Raw genomic sequence first — 22308 nt, forward strand, 5'->3', positions numbered from 1 at the left:
CTAAAATGATCTCACTCCCAAAAGATATAGGTAAGAATCCCTAGACAAAACTTAATGACCATATAAAGTTACATGTCTTTCATACTAAACTTGTAAGTCTAGTTTGGAATACCTTCCAGATGACAAAAAGCAAGTAAGTAGTTAATAATTAGTTAGGATTCCACTTCTTCCATACTCCTACAGACATCTTTATCATCACAATCAAAGCACATTTTCCAGTAAAATATCAATCACTATTTAAACCTAACATTATACAGACCAGAATCAACTAATAAGAAAGCAAAACGGCTAGGGAAGAAACCCAACTTCAACAGTCACAAGAAAAATTAAGGGTAAAATTAAGTTATCAAATTTCTTGCGACTGCTTTCTGATTCCTATCCTTGGGGATCAACTACCTCAAGATAAAGAATAAGGTTGCCTTTTGCACTGCTGGTGGGAATTAAGACTGGTGCAGCCGCTGCGGAAAGCAGTATGGAGTTACCTCAAAAAATGAAAAATGCCTTATTATCTATCGATTCCACTTCTGGGAATATACCCAAACAAACCTGAAACATTAATTTGAAAGAACATATGCACCCCTATGTTCACTGCCAAGGTTTGGAAGCAGCCCAAGTACCCAGTAGATGAGTGGGAAAAACAGCCATGGTACATTTACACAATGGAATACTACTTAGCTGTAAAAAAGAAGGAACTCTTACCCTTTGTGACAGAATGGATGGACCTAGAGATTATTACAGTAAGTGAAATAAGCCAGTCAGAGAAAAACAAATACCATATGATCTCACTTATATGCAGAATCTAATGAACAAAATAAAATAAAGTAGAAACAGACATTCATAGATATTGAGAACAGACTGTCCGCTCTCAGAGGGGAGGGGTATTGTGGGGCTGGGTGAAAAAGGTGAAGAAATTAAGCAAAAACAAACAAAAAAACCTCATAGAGACATAGTATGGTTACTACCAGAGGGAAAGGGGTGTGGAGGGAGGTAGAAGAGGGTAATGGGGGAATAAATGGTGATGAAAGGAGACTTCGCTTGGGGTGGTGAACACAGTACAATACACAGATGATGTCTTATAGAATTGTACACCTGAAACCTATATAATTTTATTAACCATAAAAAGTACGGTTGATTGCTTGTGCAAAACAAAGACAACATCATGCAGATGCTGTCACTGACAACTGTCTCAAGACTTCTTTCCACCAAAAGCAAATCTGGAAATAATTTTAAAGGAAAAGTTCTCTCCTGTCTATTTCATCGCTACCATTTCTAGAAATAGCAAAATGACAGAAGTCTACAAGTTTATTTCAGGGGCAGAACCTTCCGATTTCAAACGTCAACTGAATATACCAATTTTAACTCTCGGTCTTCCATTTGGGAACATTCTAGAGATGCTGAGACAAGTACTAATTTGCTTTCTGACTTCGGTTCAACAAATCTTTGTAACCGTCCGTTTCACCAACACTGCGGGACAGCTCCAGCTGTAAGGCGTGTGTCTGTGTGCGTGTGCGTGCGCGCGTGTGTCTGTGTGTGCGTGCGTGCGTGTCTGTCTGTGTGCGTGTGCGTGCGCGCGTGTCTGTGTGTGTGTGCGCGTGTATGTGTATGCGTGTGTGTGTGTGTCTGTCTGTGTGCGTCTGTTTAAAGCGGCGGCTGCAACCGGATCTTGACCCCTCCCCAGTCAGCTGACTGGACCGCCCCGGTGCGGTCTCTAATTGGGCAGGACAGACAGATTTCACCCCTCTAAAAAGCATCGATGATGGAGGACCAGGTTTTCAGGAAAGGGCGAAAAGGTAAGAGTCGGGGCGGGCTGGCTTAGGAGACGAGGCCTGAAGAAAGGGGGCACTTGAACCCAACCCCCGCCCGCACTTCCGGGCTCCCCGAGGCCGCTCTCCCCAGAGGCCTCGCAGCCTGCCCCAGGTCCCACAGCTACGCAGCCGGGGGCATCCACAAAGGGAGGCTGCACGGCCTGCGGCCCGCGCTTCGGAGAGCAGCCGCCCTCCTCCCGGCGGGCTGCGCACTGCGGCGTTACCTGTTGAGGAGCAGGGAGGCGACGCTGAGGCAGAGCAGCAGGAAGCAGAAGAGCGGGTACTGGCGGCAGATCTCGCGTCCCACGTCCAGCCGCAGCCGCTGCTTCAGCTTCTCCCCCATCGTCCGCACCCAGGGCACCATCTCCACCGGCGTGGCTGAAGCTGTGCTACCGACTGAGGCTGAGGCCGAGGCCAAGGCGACCCCCATTAACCTCTTCCGTCTCTGTCCCGCCGGCTGCCGGCCCGCCGGCCGACCCACACCGCCGCCGACCGGCGGACTGTCCGTGAGTTGCAGACGCCAAAGCTCCGCCCTAGGCCCCCGCCGCGCGTGCGCGGCCGCCTGCCAAGGGGATGGAGGCGCGGCGCGCCGAAGGTCGTCACCCCGGGCGAGCCCCCGCGCGTTCCGCCGCTGGTCTCGCCGCTCCGCCCTCCTGGCCTCCCAAAGAGGATCCAGCTCCTCCGGCGACCCTCCTTTCTCGGAAATCGGGGTGAAGCTGCAGCACCCAGTAACCGCCTGTGTTAGAGAGGAAAGAGAGATTTGTGCCCGAGCGCTGGAGAAACTACTCCCTCCCTCGCCCCCCGCAGCTGCCAGGCCCTGCGTGCGGGACTCCCCGAGCTCGCGGGGCCGCTGGGGACTGTAGTCTTTGTGACGCGAACCTGCGAAGGGTGGAGTGCAGGGTCGCGCCCCCGCCACTCTCCTGCCTCCCTCCTCACCAGAGGCTCAGAGGGGGGTGAAGACAGGTGCGAGTTTTGCGCGTTGCCCAAGGGGGAGCAGGGAGGGACGCCTCCGAGTCCCAGTTTTGCTCAGGCCTCGGGTAATACGACCCTGGATTTTCGAAGAGCCCCACTGGGCCGCCACCCCTGCGAAAGAGCATCTTTTGCGCGCTCAGGGGCGTGGGTCTAACCAAAATCCAAGTGTTTGGATAAGGGGAGTTGACAGGTTAAAGCCCCCCTGTAGTGTCTCATTGGGCTTTTGCTTTACTAAATTTTTACTGTACTCATCGCTACTCTGATACAGGAAGACCTTATCATAGTAAGTAAAATTTGGGCGGCGCGCTAAATCATTTAACTTCCACACATTCATCTCAGTATATAGGTACTCCGGTTTTCTCCCATTTTGCAGCTAGATTACTAAAGCAGAGGGGAATGTGCTCAGGATCAGTTAGCGAAACCGAGATTGGAAACCTTTCTAATCCCAGAGCTGGGGCACTCATGCTGCCTGTCATTTCTCCTCCCTAGGATCTTACCTTTCAAAGTGTGGAGACAGACATGCTCAGAAATGGTTTTCAAAACAAAACAAAACGTGGTATATGTATAGTTTCATTAGTATTTCCCCATGTTATTCTGAATGCATGGATCATCTTTAACGATGCATTATTTTCCGTCAGGATGTACCTTTACTCTGTTATGCTGTTTAATTTCATTAATAGTATAATTATTACCACCCTTGATCACGAATCTATACACAATTGTAATCATTTATTTAGGATCAACATAAATTGCTGGATCAAAGGGTCAAATTTCTTCCCAGTATGGCCCAATTCCACGGTGATATATAAAAGTATCCATTTCTGCCTTGGCCGGTGATGCTCAGTGGTTAGAGCGCCCGCAGGGCCGATGCACCAGAGGGTTACCGGTTGAATTCCCGGTCAAGGGCAGCTACCTGGGTTGCAGGTTCCACCCCATCAGCGCGTGCGGGAGGCAACCAATCCATGTGTCTCTTTAACATCAGTGTCAATCTCTCTCTCCCTCTTCTCTCTCGCTCTCTACCTCCCTCCCTCTCTCCCTTCCCCCTACCCCCATTCTCCTTAAAAAAAAAAAAAAAAAATCAATGGAAAAAAATATCCTCAGGTGAGGATTAACAACAACAAAAAGTATCCATTTCACTGATCCTCATCATTAGGCATTAACATAACAAATATACTCATGCTGTACCATTTCTGATTAAACCATTTAAAAAACTGTGTACCGTCATTGGGAGGCTTAGTGCTATTTTTTATGTTTTGAGATACATATTTAATTCAACATTTATAAATTTTACTTTTGCAGTTTTTAGCGTCTTTGAATCATCTATAAACCCTCCTTTATATGAACATTCTAGGGCTACAATGAAGTACAACTAAAAGATGTATGTTGAATTAATCTACATGTTTCAAGTACTTACTGTAGACTTGAATACTTTAGAATTGGTTAAGTTACTTTATTAAACTTTTCCAGGAAGTTATAGTGCCAGTCTTTTTTCTGTTTAAAAATTTTGCTTCCCTAAAGGCCTATTCTAAAATTACTGTTCAACTTTTCACTAAGAGCCAGGGCATTTTAAAGATCAAATGTTTTTGTTCTGTTCAAGTTAGACATCTTTACAATCAACTAAGACTTCTTTCCCATATGATTTTCTTAGCAGACACAATTAGAATAAGCTAACTACTAAACAATAGGCAATTTAAATGGTCATATTACTCTTATGCTCAGGAAAGTAGAAAATAAAAATAAATTTCTGCACTAAGAAAATTCCTTAAAATCTATGCCTAAAGGAAGAAAATTTCCTGTTGCTACAGACATCATTTAATGAAATAAAAACTTTATTTCATTTGGCAAGTTTTTATTTCATTAAATGTTTTTCTTTTTTCTCAATTACAGTGTACAGTCAATATTTTTTTGTATTAGTTTCTAAATGTTTTCTCTTTAACCTTATAATATAGTATCCACTTTAACACTCACACACATATCTTGAATTTTTTTCCAACCTTTTATTAAAAGTTGGGATATGGGCTATCCATAACCAATCCTGGCTCTAAAACCAGCTCCACTTTCTACTAGAATATTTCATTGAGTAAGGTTAACTTGATCTCTCAACTCCTGCATCCTCATTTCTAAAGCAGAAATATCCTTCATAAACTTCAAAGATTAGATGGAAAGTGCCTATTAAATGCCTTTATACAATGCTTAATACAAAAATATTTCTTAATTGATGGATTTATGAACATGACAAAATCCACCCAAACCAATTAGCTTTATTTAGATTATAATCTAAAATGACAGCCTGGCCAGCGTGGCTCAGGTTGAGCATCGACCTAGGATCCTGAAGATTGCAGTTAGATTCCCAGTCAGGGCACACGCCCGGGTTGCAGGCTCCATCCCCAGTGGGGAGGGTGCAGGAGGCATCAGATCAATGACTATCTCATCATTGATGTTTCAACTCTCCCTCTCCCTGTCCCTTCCTCTCTCTGAAATAGATATATTTTAAATAAGTAAGTAAAATAAAATGACAATGACGTAAAGCCAAAGCTTATGGGAAACTGAGAGCTTTATTGGCTGCCCTGAAGTTCTAGACCTGCACTGTCCAATACAGTAACTAATAGATATTGTCTGGCTATTCAATGTTTGAAATGTGGCTAGTTTAAATAGGCATATACTATAAAATACATACCAGATTTTGAAGGCATGAAAACAAGAATATAAACTATCTCAATTTTTAAAACTTGATTACATGTTAAATAATGTTTTGGAAATAATGGGCTAAAAAGTATTAACCTATGTTTCTTCTGTAATGTGGCAACTAGAAATTTTAAATTACATATGTGGCTTGCACTGTACATCTACTAGACAGTGCTGGTTCAGATTGTTAGTTGTGGAGTCGGTACAATTAAATATGTAAATTTTCATAAATGCTACAATTATCATGTGTGCTAAGGGTACATTTTCAAATTACAAAACATAAAAAATAGTTGATAATGCATTCACCTAAAGGGCTCACAAACAACTGAAAATCCAATAATATCTGTATTATTGGATATTTATTGAATTAGCAAGTAAGTGTAAGGCACTGTGCTAAAGGTGGTGGCAGCCTGGCCGGTGCTGCTCAGTGGTTGAGCGTCACCCCATGAACCGAGATCACTGGTTCAATTCCAGGTCAGGGCACATGCTCAGGTTGCAGCTGGATCCCCGGTAGGGGGCATGCAGGAGGCAGTTGATCAATGATGTTTCTCTCTCACTGATGTTTCTATTTCTCTATCCCTCTCCCTCTCTCTAAAAAATCAATTAAAAAAACATTAATAAATAAAGGTGGTGGTAGATACAATGATTTAGATGCATTTTCTCCAAAGGGGACACGTCACACATGAAAAATGTATAATAGAGGGCATATTTATATATAAGGACTGTTGTTTTGTTTTAATGACAAGTGATGGCAAAGGGAAACTGATGATCTGGAAAGGCCTCTGGGGAGAAAATAATTTGAGCAAAGACCAGAATTTCTCTTCGATTTCACTTAATTTTCAGAAGTCATGCAGCACTAGGCATTGTTAACTAAAATGCTTTTAATTAAATCTCATTTACCCCACCCCACCTGCAAGTTATACAATTTGCTCTTTATGTTGGTAGAGGAGTATGAAAAGGGTGTTGAACACCTGAATCCCAGTAATTAGGCCCACTTAACTCTGATGATCCTGAATATACAGCAGCTTGTTGAAGGGTATTATTTTCGTGGACTGTCAGGAAGAGGGTAAATGAATACAAACACACTACCCCCTAGAAGCCATTTCAGTCCCTACTTCTCAAGGATTCCTCCTGTAATTTTGGAGCATGCTCTCCTATCACAGGATTGGCATTCCCAAACCCGTTTTACAGCCCTATGTTTCAAAGCGTCGAGGTTCTTTTTTTTTTTTTTTTGTGGCAATGTTATTTTTATTCTTAATTTTATATCTCATGACCCTCTTCTCCCCACAACCTTTCCCTCTATCAATCTCCAGAAATAGCACCTGTTAAAGGAATCACTGAACTGCCTTCTTCACTTCAAGAAATGTTCCTTTCAGCATGAAACAGACTGACAGATCTCAGAGGGAGGAAGGGAAGGAGGGCAGGAAGAGATCAAAGAACTTATAAGCATATAAGCACAGCCCATGGACACAGACAATAGACGGGAAGAATTAGGGAGGGGTAGGAGATGTGGGGAGGGAGGTAAAGGGGAGAAAATGGGGGACATCTGTAATACTTCAACAAAATAATTTCTTTAAATGTCCTTTCCTAGGTTTTCAAAATAGGAACTCATTAAAATGGAGAATATGTAATTCAAGGGAAGAGCATCAAGGGATTTTTATGAATAGTTTAAGATATTTGAAATCCTGTTATTACTTTCATATTTAATGCATCCCCCCTTTTGTAGTGATGAAGTAAAACCTCAAATGGGAAAATCTGAAGAACTACAACTTTCTACAACTCATGGTTCAAATACAGTCTCCCTGGGTAAAAGCTGTTTTGACCATGAAATTCTGGGTGTTCTCAGCACTAAAAACTTAAAACATTTAATGTTTGTCATCTTGTTTCTAAGATATGACAGAATAACAACCTTCTCAAACCTCTTTCATGGAAATATAGGTAGTTGGTTTTAACTTCAAAAATTTGGATTATCTAGTAACTGATTAGAAACTGAAAAATATGCTCACCTGCCTATTGGTAAATATTAAAGATTTATTGGAAAGGCACTTACAATCTAACACACCGTTAATCTTGTATAATATGGTGAGTGTTATCTACTTTTCGCAGTTACTCTTTAAGTAAAACATTCCACTTTCTTTGATAACTATAGAGACGATGGCTTTCATAAAAAGAAAAATTCTAACTATATTCAGATGCTTAAATATAGCTACCACCTGACTTCAGTAACTTCTGAAAATATTTTGGAAAGGCTTTGCAATCCTTCCTCTTACCTCTTGGTAGGCTATATTCTAAAATATAAAAACAGCCCGGCCAGGGGTGGCTCAGTGGTTAAGCATCGATCTAGGATCCAGAAGACCGGGGTTCCATTCCCGGTCAGGGCACATGCCCGGGTTGCGGGCTCAATCCCCAGTCGGGGGCGTGCAGGAGGCAGCCGATCAATGACTCTCTCATCATTGATGTTTCTCTCTCTCTCCCTCTCCTTTCCTCTCTCTGAAATCAATAGATACACACACACACACACACACACACATATATATATATAACAAAAGCATTTTGATATGGTACATATAAACCACCATGCAACTAGGCTTGGTTCAGAATTATGAAAATCACTAATATTAGTACTTCTATTCCAATTCTAGTAAGGTTGCTACCAAATAATTAAAATCAATTTTTATCTTCACTAAAAAGTAACTATTTTGGGAAGCTGATTATAGTATATAGTATAGCCAAGTAGAAATCTCAAATAAGAAAATTTTGGAAATTTTTATTGAAAAAATTTTATTGGAAAATTTCCCCTATATATTGAGCTGCCATTTAAATGTAGGGATTTTAGTTCAATGAACATAGATTTTAAAAGTCTGAATTTTGAGCATTCTCAGAAAGTCATATATAGCCTATACTCTTCAATTTTGTGAAAAGAGTTACAAATATGAGAGAGTCATTAATTGGCTGCCTCCTGCTAGCCCCCTACTGGGGATCGAGCCCACAACCCAGGCATGTGCCCAGACTAGGAATCAAAACAGTGACCTCTTGGTGCATGGGACAACGCAACCAGCTTAGCCACACCAGCCAGGGCTGGTTTGTTTTTTTTCAAAAAGACATATAATTAAAAAGATTCATTCACTTTCGGCTCTTGAGACCAAGAAGAAAGCTTCTCCCAGAGTGCTCACAGAAACACTGATGGCAGGACTGGAGCAATTTTTGAGGGTTTGGGAGTTAAAAAACCAACAAATATCCCTAGGTAGATAGTCCCTTTCATGTACTGCGTTTTCAAACATTGGTAACACATTATGTATTATTCTTAAATTGGTTTAAGCCTATTTATATATTCAGCCAGTTTCATAGCTTTCTTTCCACTGTGTTGAAGCAGCCTATAAAACTGATCATGGGAAGATGGGAAATTCTAATTACCACATACACCGTTAAAAGGTAGCAATAATGAATATATAATTTATTCTGAACATTCTTGCAGTTACAAAATATCAGATTTTAAAGTGTTGCCAAATGTTTTAAAACCATGGTTTTACTCCTAGTTATCTTAAGCAGGTTGATAACTTGGGTTTTGACTTAGTTTTTACAAACCTATAGTACAAACAATAAAGGAAGAAAACAGAGCCAATAGGAGAGCCAAAGTCAGGACTTATCTTCATGTTCTCCTAATTGAACATGTTCCTCAGGGATACTTTGTTGAGAGTTTTAATACACCTACAGCAAGGAGACTTAACTATTTTGGCTGAAGAGGATTTTTGTTTGAGTGGCTGGCTTGAGTGGGGTAGAACTCTAAAACACCCAGGCATGAAGTAAGCCAAAGACAGACAAGGCAAGCAGTGTTTTTAGAAATTATCAATGGAAGGTAAAGGTAGAAGGACAAGCTAAGGCCAAATTATAAAAATTTTAATTTTATTTCTATTGGATATTGCTGTTATAGACTCTACAGATATGAAGAGCCATTATAATTAAAAGTGCCACTCAGAAATTTGGTCTTTAGGAACCATTTAAGAGATTCGTAAATATGAAGTTCATCCAGACCTGAACTTCCTAAGTCTTAGGGGTAGGACTTGGACAGAGAGGATATTTCAGGCCTATTCAGTAACAGTAAATGATCAAATGTACCTAGTTGGATGTGGTGAGAGAAACTAACAGGACATAATCGCTGACAGAGTAGAGCACGCTAACATGTACAACAAACAGCTGAAATGCAAACCTGCACATGACAGAGATTAATCAAGCCCTGACGTTAAATAGGAGTCCACATAGATGTGATGCCAAGCTGTGAATATAAATGAGATCAAGGAGACATGTATAGAGGGGAAAAGGGGGAAATAAGGGCAGGTAACAACAGGGTAGTCAGAGAACCAGCTGAGAGCCAAGAAAACTTTTCAGGTAGAGTAATTCAGTATAACTTAAAGAAGTTAAAGCTTTTGAAAAAAATGTAATTTTTTTAACAGGTTACTGGTATCCTTCCTTTGAACAGCTCTTGAAAACAAGAAAGGAAAACCAGCTCATATGGGGAATCATTCCAAAACCACCAGACTGCCTAGAAAAGGGTGCAATAGAATGCGTTATCCTGATAATGAAATTTGTGAAGTTTCAACCTAAAGCCAGTTTCCTGAGGGGCATGGGAGAAGAGACTGCTGTGCTTAGAACAGTTAATGCCATTTTGGATTATTTGCGGCCCTATAATTTTTAGGACATACTTGAATTATTAGCAGTAAAGCAAATTTAGGAGGTTGATTTAGCAATTTAGCCTTTTATTTCTTGATCAGATTCATTAGTATATTACCATTATACCAAATGAAAGTTTTGCTTAAAATTTTAGAACTAAGAGACTTGAGATAAATAAATACTAACTCTAAAGATTACTAAACATAGTTACTACCACAAAAGTAGATCCATGTTGCTCACATATTAATTACATCTCTCTTATTCAGGCTGCCTGCCATCGAGGTAATATTAACACAGTAATTTAGAGTATCTGGGGATAACCTGAATAAGGTTTGATACAATTTTCTTCCTCGGAATATACAGACTCCAATGTTTCCTTAACTGTAAGAAAAATATTTGTCTTACTCTCCTTCAAAAAGTAACTATCACAAAAATAATGTACCAGCAAATGTTTATATATGTAAACTACAAAAATAATGTACCAGCAAATGTTTATATATGTAAGCTATTACCAGTGAAGTCTTCTAATGTAACATTTCCTACATATTGTGAAACTAAGCCTTCACAGTAAAAGTATGAATGAAGCAGGAAATCCTGTAGGCAAAATTTTAGTTTGTGTGTACCATGAGATGACAAAGGTTGAAAATCACTGATCTAAGCCACTGAAATTGTGAGACTGTCTTAATGCACATACAATACTTTTAGCAACCTACACTATTAATTTATAAAAAGTGAATAAATACACATTTATATACAGACTACATCAGACACCTTATTAGAATGGGAAAGCCCTATGAATACAAGAGATTAGCATGCCTTATGTCCATCAATTTTAATTGAATGGGTCTCAGGATACTAATTAATAAGTTTTATTTTCCTCTTCAGTTTGCTTTTGTCTCTGTCCAAATACCATTACCATTAAAAAAACTACCCAAGATTTTTGGTACCAAAAATCTTGAAAGTCAGCTTCTCCCATGATGTCAGCTAATACTCAATATCACAAAACCTAATTAAAAACTGTATTGATACCTGAAGAGGTCCTTAATAGCCAAAATAATCTAAAATGTTTGAATTACCGTATTTATGTAGAAATGTTTTTAAGAATTTAGATTCTCTTATCAGCAAATAAGGGGCATATGACACAAAAGTATTAAATAATATATTCTCATGAAATCCCAGAAAATCAAATCTAGAGGAAACAGATTTGAGAAATCCCAGCCAAAAATAAGGAATGTGGTCTCATTACTAGGTAAAATAGCACATTAAATGGAAATGGAAAAAAAAAAAAAATGTTCAGAAACTGTATGCTAAAACAAAAGCTATCATACCATTCCCAAAAAGGCCTTTTAAAATAACCCACTTTGTATAGTCAGGAGTGTCTGCATCAAATGTGTAAATGAAATTTGCATCCTTAGTCACAAAATTTCTTCTATATACCCATAGCATCTTAGGTGCTATACGCTTTTCAAATAAGATGTATTCAAATTTTTCCTAGACATTTTAAATGAGGCATGACGTGAGACTAATAATACAGATTAAGGTAGTTTCTTCTAAGAAATCCAAGATAATGCACACCATATTGTTATATTTTACTATCCAGTTCTGTTTAAAAACTAGCACTTTTATATTATTTGCACAATTTAGGTAAAAAAGGTAAACTGGGGCTCATTAATTTTGCACTCACAAGGCTACATGGGAAAGGAGCCATTTTTCTTGGGAGGGGTGAGTGGGAAGCGAAAGGCAAGATCTCTAGCTTGTAAGAGGGGAAGAACTTTAGGTGACTGAGGGTTGTAAAACAGTTTCCAGGGTCGCCCCTCCTCAAATCGAGTAACCCACCTGGGAGGGGTCAGTTCTCCTGCAATTGGGCCCTTTTCTTTCTGGCATTGGAGGGTAGCCTGCTTGCCTGTCTGCTCCTAAGGACGCTAACATAAAGCCTTATTAGTCAGTCCTCATGTTCTTCTCACATACACAGAACTTAGCCACCTCAGTGGGCAGGGCCAGTTAACAACAGATTACTTTTATCAATATCCCTCTTTCCTAAATATGAATAAAGAATCACCATTTAAGAAAAATCAGAAGCATACAAAGTAAATAACCCAAGTGAACTAATATTAAAATATATTCTATAAGAAACTGATAACTTCAAGAAAACCTTCAGAATTCGAGTGAGCAAGGCAGTCCACATATAAAGAACAAACAGACTGCTCTACTGCTGAAACTTAAAGTCAATAATATGCCCTGAAAGAAAGAAAAAAGTAATTTTCCATGAAGGGTAAAAAGCTAGTGATGGATAAGGGGGAAAGTTTAAACATAAGAGAATCAATACAGTCCAATTCTTCCAATCCAAACGCTAAAAAGAAAATAAACTAAAAAAAAAAAAAAAAGTGAAAAGCAAAGTTCTCAGCAATAAAGAAACCCTTAAGACTTCAAGCTAAAAACTGAAATACAAACCTACACACAGATGCCCTGGCCAGTATGGCTCATGAGTGTCATCCCATGCACCAAAAGGTCGCTGGCTAGATTCAGGGTTGAGGCACGTGCCAGAGTTGCACGCTTGATCCCCAGTAGGAGGCGTGGAGGAGGCAGCCAATCCATGTTTCTCTCCCTCCATCTCCCTTCCTCTCTCTATAAAATCAATAAAAACATATTTTTTAATTATTAAAAACAAAAAAACCTATGCACAGAATCTCATGAAACTTGAGAAAACCAACTAACAACAAAAAGTTAATGCATAAGGAAAAAAAACTACCTACACATGAAAAGCTGCATTCAGATCAGATGGTTAGAAGCAACACAGGACACTACAAAACAATGAAGTAACAACTCCAAAGTTCTGATGGAAAATGACTTTTGCAGCTTGAATTCTATGTCCAAACGGTCAATTGAGAGTGAGGGTGAAACTATTTTCCCATATGTAAGACTGTTACCATTCATATACCCTTTCTGAAAATATTACCTGAGAATATACTGCAGCAAGAATAAAAGCAAACCTAAGAGGAAGCTATGAAACCTAAGAAATGGTAGAATCCAGCAATGGAATGGGAAAAAAGAACCCTAGAATGAGCATTCTACACAGAGCATTAAATATGATTAAGTAACCAAGAGTTCAGTAAAAAGAAATTAAAAATTCAAGAAAAAAAAAAAATCAAGCTAATGGTTCATATTTTAGCAATGGCATGTATCTAAGCAAATGAAGGAACATTTTAAAAAAAAAAACTTCATTCACCCTGGCCGATCTTGCTCAGTGGTGTCAGCCAGTGAACTGAAGGGTCTCAAGCTCAGTTGCGGCGCTATCCCCATCCCCAGTCGAGGTGCGTGGGGGAGGCAACCAATCAATCTCTCCCCCCGCTTCCACTCTCTCTGAAAAGCAATGGGAAAAATATCCTTGGGCGAGAATTAAAAACGGAGTTCATTTTATGTCTTGTAGGATTTTGCCAAAGGACAGATTTTTGTCAAAATTGGATTATCTATGAATCTAAGTACATTGCCCATTTTAAATGCTCTATTTTGGCTATCTTCAGTCTAAAGACAGAATGTTATAAAGTGTCATAAACCTGACAGCAGAAAAGTAAAGATGGAATTACGGAGAACTGGGAGAGGAAGGAAAGTACTGAGTATGCTGCCTCCTCATCTTATATATATAGTGAGGAGGAAAACATACTAAAATTGGTGAGTAAAGGCTTAAGTGAAGTTTGAGTAATAAAGTTAACCAATTGAATTTAAAAGTTCAAAAGCAGAATAGGATTAGTTTAAGCTAAATTCCTTACAAGGGGTAAATACTGCCTAAGTGTAGTGACTGAAAGATGTAAAAGGTAACCACTTCAAGAATTAAGTCATTCTCCCGCCCAGCTGGTGGCTCAGTTGGTTGGAGCATCGTCCCATACACCAAAAAGGCTGCGGGTTCGTCCCCCAACCAGGCACATTAAGAGGCAGCTGATTGATGTTTCTCTTTCCCTCCCTTCCTCTCTCTCTAAAATCAATAAACATATTCTTGGGTGAGGATTAAGGAAAAAAGAAAGTCATCACCCCTGTGAATTGCCTAGAGAAAGACTTTCCTATCCTGCTATTTGAATGCTATTTTGTATCCTGACTGGATCCTGTTTTCCAGGTATAGGTCTTTTAAATTTCCTTTAAGGTATTATCAAGTTAAATTATTAACTAAGCATGATATATACAGAGTGTCCCCCAAAAAAATGTACTTTGAAGGTGAAATGTATTTCAATAAATACTGCCTTTATCATTATTCAATGTGTGTATATACATATTTTGGGGACACCCTATATATTCAGACTCCCTTTTCAAGTGACTTAAGTTCAACCCCTACCAACTGGAAGGTACATGTAAGCCTATTCACATGGATGCAGCCATTGCTCTAGCTACTTTAAAATACAGCATGACTCTTAGGAGTAGGTGTTGTCAAGACCTTATAGTTATCTAACCTTCATTACTTATCTAACCTTCATTACTTATCCTCTCCAAAGTGCTCTGCAAAAGAACCTTATACAAGCTTTATGGACACAAAACCAACTTGACTCTTCATCGGCAGAACAAGAATTCAATCTAGAAGTACTCCTTCCTCATAAATAAATGAGTATAGACAGGGTTTGTAGGTCAATACTGTTTTGTTCAGCAGCTTGAAATTAAACTGACCATGAGCATAAAGGAAAATTGCTGGGCTGTGTTGTTCTGATTACAATTAGATATAAACATAAAGCTGTCTATAAATCTCAAGACCAACTGTCCCCTTAACTTCAAGACTTTTTTTTTAAACATCAGATAATTTAAATGTAGATCTTTAGATTAATTACATAACCATTTCAAGTTCTTTAATTTTTAAAAGCTTTCCATATTATATAGTGGTTCAAAAATGATTCACATTTCAAGTGAACATGCCATAATTAAGCCTAATTCAACAAATAAACTAAATTTCCACCAAACTGAAAAAAATCTATAAGAATATTTTAAATGCCTGCCTAGTACCATTCAGATTTCCCTGCCTTGAGGAGTTTCCAGTCTTAAAGGTGGGAAACAAACAAAAGCCCTAGCCAGCTTGGCTCAGTGGTTAGTGTCACCCTGTGGACTAAAGGGTCTCGGGTTCGATTCCAGTCAAAAGCACGTAACCTCGGTTGGCAGGCTCAATCCCCAGGCCAGGTCAGGGCACACGCAGGAGGCAACCAATTGCAGCCAATGTTTCTCTCTCTCTGCTCTCCCCCTCCCTTCCACTCTCTAGGAAATCAATGGTAAAAAAAATCCTCAGGTGAGGACTAACAACAAAAAACACACAAAAAAAACCCAAACATAGAAATTAAATGACTTTAAAGAAAAGTAGTAATTTAAATAGACTGATTAAAAGATACTAAGCAGGTATAAACCAAAAAAAGTTGGACTACAGAATCTGCTGCTGGGTCCCCTAGCTTTGCTTATGCTGTCCTAAATGCTAAATGGATCTTCAGGAAACCAAGAGATAAACTAAAATTTCTTATAATTTTAGAGTAAAAAGCTTTTCATCATGTTTTAATTCAATTTATAAATAAATCTGGTGAGAACTACCTGAAGGGAACTGCTCCTATCCTTAATGTTGAAAATTCCTAGGAATTCAATTTCTGCAAGTTCAGGTAAATTTTTATTTTTTTAAATCCTCACCCAAGGATATTTTTCCATTTCTTTTCAGAGTGGGAGAGAGAAACATCAACAGAGACACATCGATTGGTTGCGTCCCACACGCACCTCAACCGGGACTGGAATTGAGCCTGCAATCAAGATACGTGCCCTTGGCCGAAATCAAGCCCAGGACTCTTCAGCTCGCGGGCCGACACTCTAACCACTGAGCAAACCGCCTAGAGAGAATGTTCACTATTTCAAGAAAAAAGGGATACCAAATTTTGCCAGAACTAGTGTATTACATATGCATGTGACTGCAGAGAACTGAAGTGTATTCCACCAATTTTTATAGATGACCTTTGATATACTACTCGTTATGTTTTCCAAGCTCATTCCAAATACTAAGTAACAGTTAGTATATATGCTTTTCTAGTTTTTCATGACGTTAACATAAGTTAAAGCAATTTTAGAGGCCTAATTCCTGAGGCTTCCAATTTAAGCAACAACTCATTAAAGATATTTAAAATGAAGCCATAAAGGTTTCTTTACTCATGACAAATAGATGCACCGTCTTAGCAATTTTGTGTTCAAATGATGCAGTGCTGGCATTTTATAATTCTCATAGGAAAAAATCAAGACACTAAACTTCAAATGAAAAATTGTTATGTAAATGCCATTATTCAAATTTCCTTAATCTCAATTGAAAATTAGCATCATTAATAGAGCCAGACCAGAGGTGGTGTTATTACTCTTCTGGATATTCCTACACTTTGCAGATCGGATTTTGGAATATGTAACTCTTTCCTACAGATTTTATACTACTGTGAACAAGTCCTAATCATATTCTTTAATCTATGGTAATGGCCCATCCACATCAAAACCTTTGTCCTTTTGCCTTGAAAAAGCAAAATTGACTATAGTTCATAAGTGACAAAAGATGCCAATTCCCTTATGCATCCTAAAATTCTCTCCAAAACAAGCTGATATTGTGTCACAAGAATCTGTTCAGAATACAGCTAAACGCCTAAAAAGGCTGGAAATGCCAATTCATTAACATTACAGATAGCAGACTCTCAGATTAGAACTTGTTTTAAACCATTTTATAGACAAATTAAAAAGTGGATATTCACCAAGATTTGTAAATTATCCTAAAATACCCTCATCTTTGTCCTAAGTTTATTGCTTATGTTAGGAATACTTTAGGAAATTATAGTGCCTGAAGACACTAACTTCAATAGTGGTTTCTTAGGACTTCTCCTTCACCCAGAGTCTTACTCAACATTCTTTACTTCAACCAGAAAAAAAGTACTTATTTGGCATCTGCACAGGGAGCCAGAAAGGCAACAAAAATGGTTTACAAAATGCCCTAGTGGTGAATTTTTCCAGTATAAAAACTCATGACTGTTGTAAAATGACAAAAGCTTAAATTTTAGTAAATCCTAAATACAACCTAATCTCTGTACTGACCTAAAAGGACTTTTGCCCTAAAGTGGCCAATTACTACCCCTACTGCCCCCTCCTTGAAGAAAATCCTAGGATTATGAGCCAACCCCCTCCCTGACCAAGAAATATATTTACAAGTTCCCCACTCTTTGATGATTTACCAACTTAGCTTTAAACTGTTCACCTATCCAACCTCATTTGCAGTCATCTAAATGCGCAACATATTAGATGTTTGTTCACTCCTTTCCTGATTTACTTGCACATTTCCAAACCTTCAGAGACTGAGAGAATGGAAGAACACTGCATAGTGGGAGCATGGAAATTACCATTAACTTCACTGAGTCCATTGGCATGTGTATGACCCACAGGATATTTTCATCAATTAAAATTAAGTGAATACCAACATTTACATACATATCCCCACCATGTGCTTGAATTAGAGATCTTGGGGAATTTGTTTTTACCACTGGCTAGTTACTTTGAATGTATGGATAATTAAAAGGCGAAAAAGCTCTGGTCCCAAGTGTCTATTTAAAAGCTGTTAAATGAAGAACGATGGAGGACACCCACAATAATTCTTGGACTCCTGGAGATCCTAAGACATGCTACAAAAATAGGTCTTTATTCTTAGGAAAATATAGTCAGAGCTAGCTTCCTTATGCTATACATAAAATCTTAACATCAGAGGCAGTACAGATAGTACAGATAGTTTTCGAACTGATCTCCAAACAAGCACAAACCCACTACGTTGAAAAGAACAGGTAATTTGAGGTTTTTGGCAAAAGACAGTACTTCACACATCTAATCCAAATCAAAGAGCCTGCAGACAGTTTTCAGGGAGATAAAAGGAATGAAATAAATATAAATTCTATGGATAAATAAATGTAAGAGACAATTTAAATAAGCTAACAGAACTATTATTTTTTAAATAAAAATACTAATCAGGTACAAGCTTTTGTTTCTCAATGCCAGACTTCTAAATGTTTATCAGACTACTGTTAATATCATTAAAAACCTAATCTTGGACCAGAGCATTAGTTTTAATACTGTTTTGCATTTGTAAAAAAGATTTTTTTCCAAACTAAATGCTTCTGGTCATGAAAAATATTTTAGGTACATTACTGAAGGCAGACTGTGGTGCTAATAGAATGTAAGTACTTTTTTAAAAAGTGACAGACCAAAAAGTCCATCTACTAATTTGCCCACAGTTAAAAATATCTTTGAACATTGGTTTATAATTAGCATCTTAAAAAGTAGTGGCATGCCCTATTGAGTGGTATGATTACTAATTAGTACTATACATCATCCCCACAAGTCTGTTCATTTTACGTATTGTTACTTAAGTTCATTCATTTTATACCCACCACTGAATTCCTATGCTCAGATAAAAATTTTATATACATCATTGGGGAGAAAATAGTCATGGTGGGTATTCTTGGAAGTTTTAGGAACCTGAGCAATCATTTACTCTATCTCCCTCTTCTAAATGTACGAAGGCCTTCTGCTTTTTCATTTCTCCCCTTAAAATAGACTACGTCATACTTTGTAATAAGGTGATCTTTTGTTGTTTCTGATAAGTGACTTTTAACTTAGCAGTCAAAAAGGCTCTCCTGAATGTGACAATTCTGCCCAACTAGAGTGATGTTCACCCTGATATTAAATAAGTCTTTTCAAATATCTTATATACAAGTGAATACCCCAGATCACCCCACCAATCCATTTCTGTTCTTATTTTATCCCAAGGAAAATACTTATATTTTGTTAAATCAGACTTGCAGTAATTGGTAAATTTCTCATGATGCAACTGCCATCATGAGTGTGCAACCGCTTTTTGTGCTCAATCCCTCCTTCATTTCTAACATCTGATTCAGTTGCAATGGCTGAAAATCTTCCATAAAAAGAATATATCAATACAATTTTCTCACAAAGTAACTTTCTGGAAACTGATTAAACTGACGATGACTTTTGATTGCCAAGTAGTCTGCAGAAACAAAATCTTGCGTCTGTTTTGGTTAGGTAACTCTTAACAATCAGAATGCATTTAAGAATACATTTTTCACCCCAAGGAAGGGACTTGACTCTTGGATGTAAGACCCATTCCTTGACAATATATACAAAATTTCTTTAACTTGTCATCTGTCCATTCTTTGAAGCTGTCAAAGCCAAGAACCCATAAACAAATCACAAATAGCAATAACCTACATTAGTTAACATTCCCCTTTTAACATGTTGACATTTTTACTAAAGGATTAGTTATTTTTGCATTTCCATTTCTCATATCCCATGACATTCCATATAAATTGCATTATTGCTTTATAGGCCACACAACATTCCAAAGTATGTTTATATGCATTGCCTGTTTTCCTTGATTTCTGATAAGTTTGATACTGATTTTACTACAGAAATTTTAAGTTTGAAAATACCAGTTAGTATTTCTTCTCAGAACTTAATTGTTCACATCACTAATCACTACATGCATATTTAGCTCTGATTATATTGCTCAAAAACTGCACCCATTATCAGAACAGTGCAAATGATATTTAATTTTAAAATTATAATGGCTTGAATTCAAAGTTATTCAAACGAACACTGTCAAGTTAATTTCACTTGAGGGTGTATATATTTCATCACTACTGTTTACATTACCCATCAATTCTTCACAATTTCTTTATCAGTTTTCCCTCCCAAATCCCCACACTAAGAATGGCAAATAGTCTTAGAAACCCACAGTTCCATATTTTAATGTTTTAAGAACACATTTGTGAACTCACAAAAATGTTCATCTTTCAACTCTGACAATGCAGTTCTTACTTAAGCCAAACAAACCCGTCCTCAAATCCCAACAAATAATTCTGAGAATTAACTTAAACACCTTGACAGTGTCCCTTAAAAAGGGTATGACAGTAAAGTGCCAATAGGCATGGCAATGACCTCTTTGATGGGATCATTTAACTCCTTGGGACTGGGAAATGCCAGCACCAAGGATTACACTGAGATTCAATTTTACTGAAGGCTACATTTAGTTTACCCACTTTCCACAAAGCTATTATACTCATTATATGTCAAAATGAAATGTAAATGTTTTGTGTAGCCCTCAAACTTACACTAAGATTTCAGAGAGATGTACTTTAAAAAAGCACGGGGTTAATATATAAAATCAGTGGCAGAAAGTTTCATTAAGCACCAGGAACTAATTTTTGTCACCCCATACTCATTTTGTAGGTAAGTTTCAATAACCGGCAAGGCACATTTACATATATTCCAATGAATACTTATTGACAAATTTTAAATTACACTCTATGTCCCAGCTATCCCAGTAACTGACATACAACATACTAAAATGGTTTATTAAGATAACATAAAAAAACCAATTAATGTGAAACATACAGGCTATTGGCAACCACTATTCTAAAATTATGTAAGTACAAATAAACATACTGAAATGTGTGCAATTCTAAGTTTTTAAACCAGAATATTTCTATACTAACACACATTTATATTAATGACACATAAAAAAAATAAAAACTTTATTACAAAAATAAGTTACACTCGCCTCCAGCTTACAGTATAAAACAATTTTATTTGCAGGAATGCAAAATGATTGTTTGCCATGAGCATTTTGAACATATGACATGTCTAATTTTGTTAAATTTGCATTTACTGGGGGAACTGGTGTGTATAAAACCTTAAGCATAATAAGCTCTGATCTTCATCGTGGTGCCTATTGGGTACGTGATATAACTGCAGTATCCCTTTGGGGAAGGGGAAAAGGGATTTCTTTATACCAAGTCCTAATTAAACTATACTTTCACTTTTGACTTTAAGCTATCAATCAATTTTGGACTTGGCAAAAAAATTTTTGAGGGTGATTCAATAGAGGATGCTTCACCACTGAACACTCACTGTCATCAAGGTGCTTTAGAAAATTAAAAACAGCACAAATGATTGTACTCTATTCTACAAGTTATCATGACCTGCATAAGAAATGGAAAGCTGATTCACATTTTTGCAGTGATCAGCAATAAGAAATGCACTAATGAAACATACCTTTTACCTAAAAAGCTAAACTACAGCCATATACTAATCTCTATGATTTATGAAAAAACTTCAAAATATCCAAATGTCAGGCTTCGCTGTACAACTGTCAGTTTTAGTCTGACTTTTTATAAAGGGACACTGCAGTATTTAGTACAAGTTCGGATGCACTTTTTTTGAACATCTGATGTCTTACAAAAGTAACATCTTGCTAAACTATTATACATCCAAATAACTACAATATCTGAAGAAGCAAGGCTGCTTTTTCAGCCACAAAATACGACAAAAGCAAGGCCTGTTATGATGGTCATGAGGAAGTCTTACAAGCCTCTGGAACTAAAGGCAATTAAGAATGTTACATTTGGTATATTAAAGTCTTACCCTCATATCATTTAACAAGCCTTGCTTTTATCTACAAAGATTTTCTATGTACAGTACAGACAGGGTATAGTTCAATCCTCTGCTACTGAGGTAGTTAACCAACCCTTTTAAAAAAGGTTCTGAAAAGAACCACTATCTGGAATGCCTGACTAACCAGCTCTGATGATTACACCTGAAACTGCATATCTGAACACAATTCAAAAGTGATTACTATAAAAAAGATAGACAATCATGATTAACCTTGGTGAGCAGAAATAAAATTTAAGGATACCAACAATGGTATTCATCTATACCACTGCAATAAAAATTAAATGCACAAATTCAAGAGAATATTTCAGAAAACCACTGCTGGGATCCTTAATTTAAAAAAAAACAGGGGAAAAATCTACTTAGAGCAGATTTTTTTTAAAGAGAAGAACTTTATTCTTTATTAAGATACCATGCTAGAAGTTATGAAGAATTTCTGTTGGAACACATTTGGAAAATAGAGTAGCTTTAGTTTAATAACTTGCACTGCAGAGAAAATTGTTAAAGAAATTCATATCAAAGTCCAAGTATTAGTTCAATGTCCTGTATTTGATTCCATGATCTTCACAGGAAGGTCTTCTGCAATAGAATATGCTCCTATACAGCCGTGATATTTAAGGTTGCTTGATTTCCTTACCATTACTCCACTGCAAGCTTCTGGTGTAATCCCACATAGCAAGTCAGTCTTCAT

General features: G+C 37.7%; 2 protein-coding genes across 4 annotated transcripts in view; both read right to left on the bottom strand.

The window, feature by feature from the left end:
• SNX14 (sorting nexin 14) overlaps positions 1-2250 on the bottom strand; it is a 63690-nt gene extending 61440 nt beyond the window's left edge. For both annotated transcript variants that reach the window (XM_016207320.2, XM_016207319.2), the window contains exon 1: positions 2030-2250. In XM_016207320.2, coding sequence (XP_016062806.2) covers positions 2030-2235 — 206 coding nt within the window. In that variant the 5' untranslated portion in view covers positions 2236-2250. The remainder of the gene's footprint in view (positions 1-2029) is intronic.
• Positions 2251-17775: 15525 nt separating this feature from the next.
• SYNCRIP (synaptotagmin binding cytoplasmic RNA interacting protein) overlaps positions 17776-22308 on the bottom strand; it is a 29832-nt gene continuing 25299 nt past the window's right edge. For both annotated transcript variants that reach the window (XM_016207315.2, XM_087817489.1), the window contains one exon: positions 17776-22308. This exon is cut by the window's right edge and continues 38 nt beyond it. In XM_016207315.2, coding sequence (XP_016062801.1) covers positions 22305-22308 — 4 coding nt within the window. In that variant the 3' untranslated portion in view covers positions 17776-22304.

This window comes from Miniopterus natalensis, chromosome 5 (assembly GCF_054644295.1).
Source record: "Miniopterus natalensis isolate mMinNat1 chromosome 5, mMinNat1.hap1, whole genome shotgun sequence".
Lineage (NCBI taxonomy): Eukaryota > Metazoa > Chordata > Mammalia > Chiroptera > Miniopteridae > Miniopterus > Miniopterus natalensis.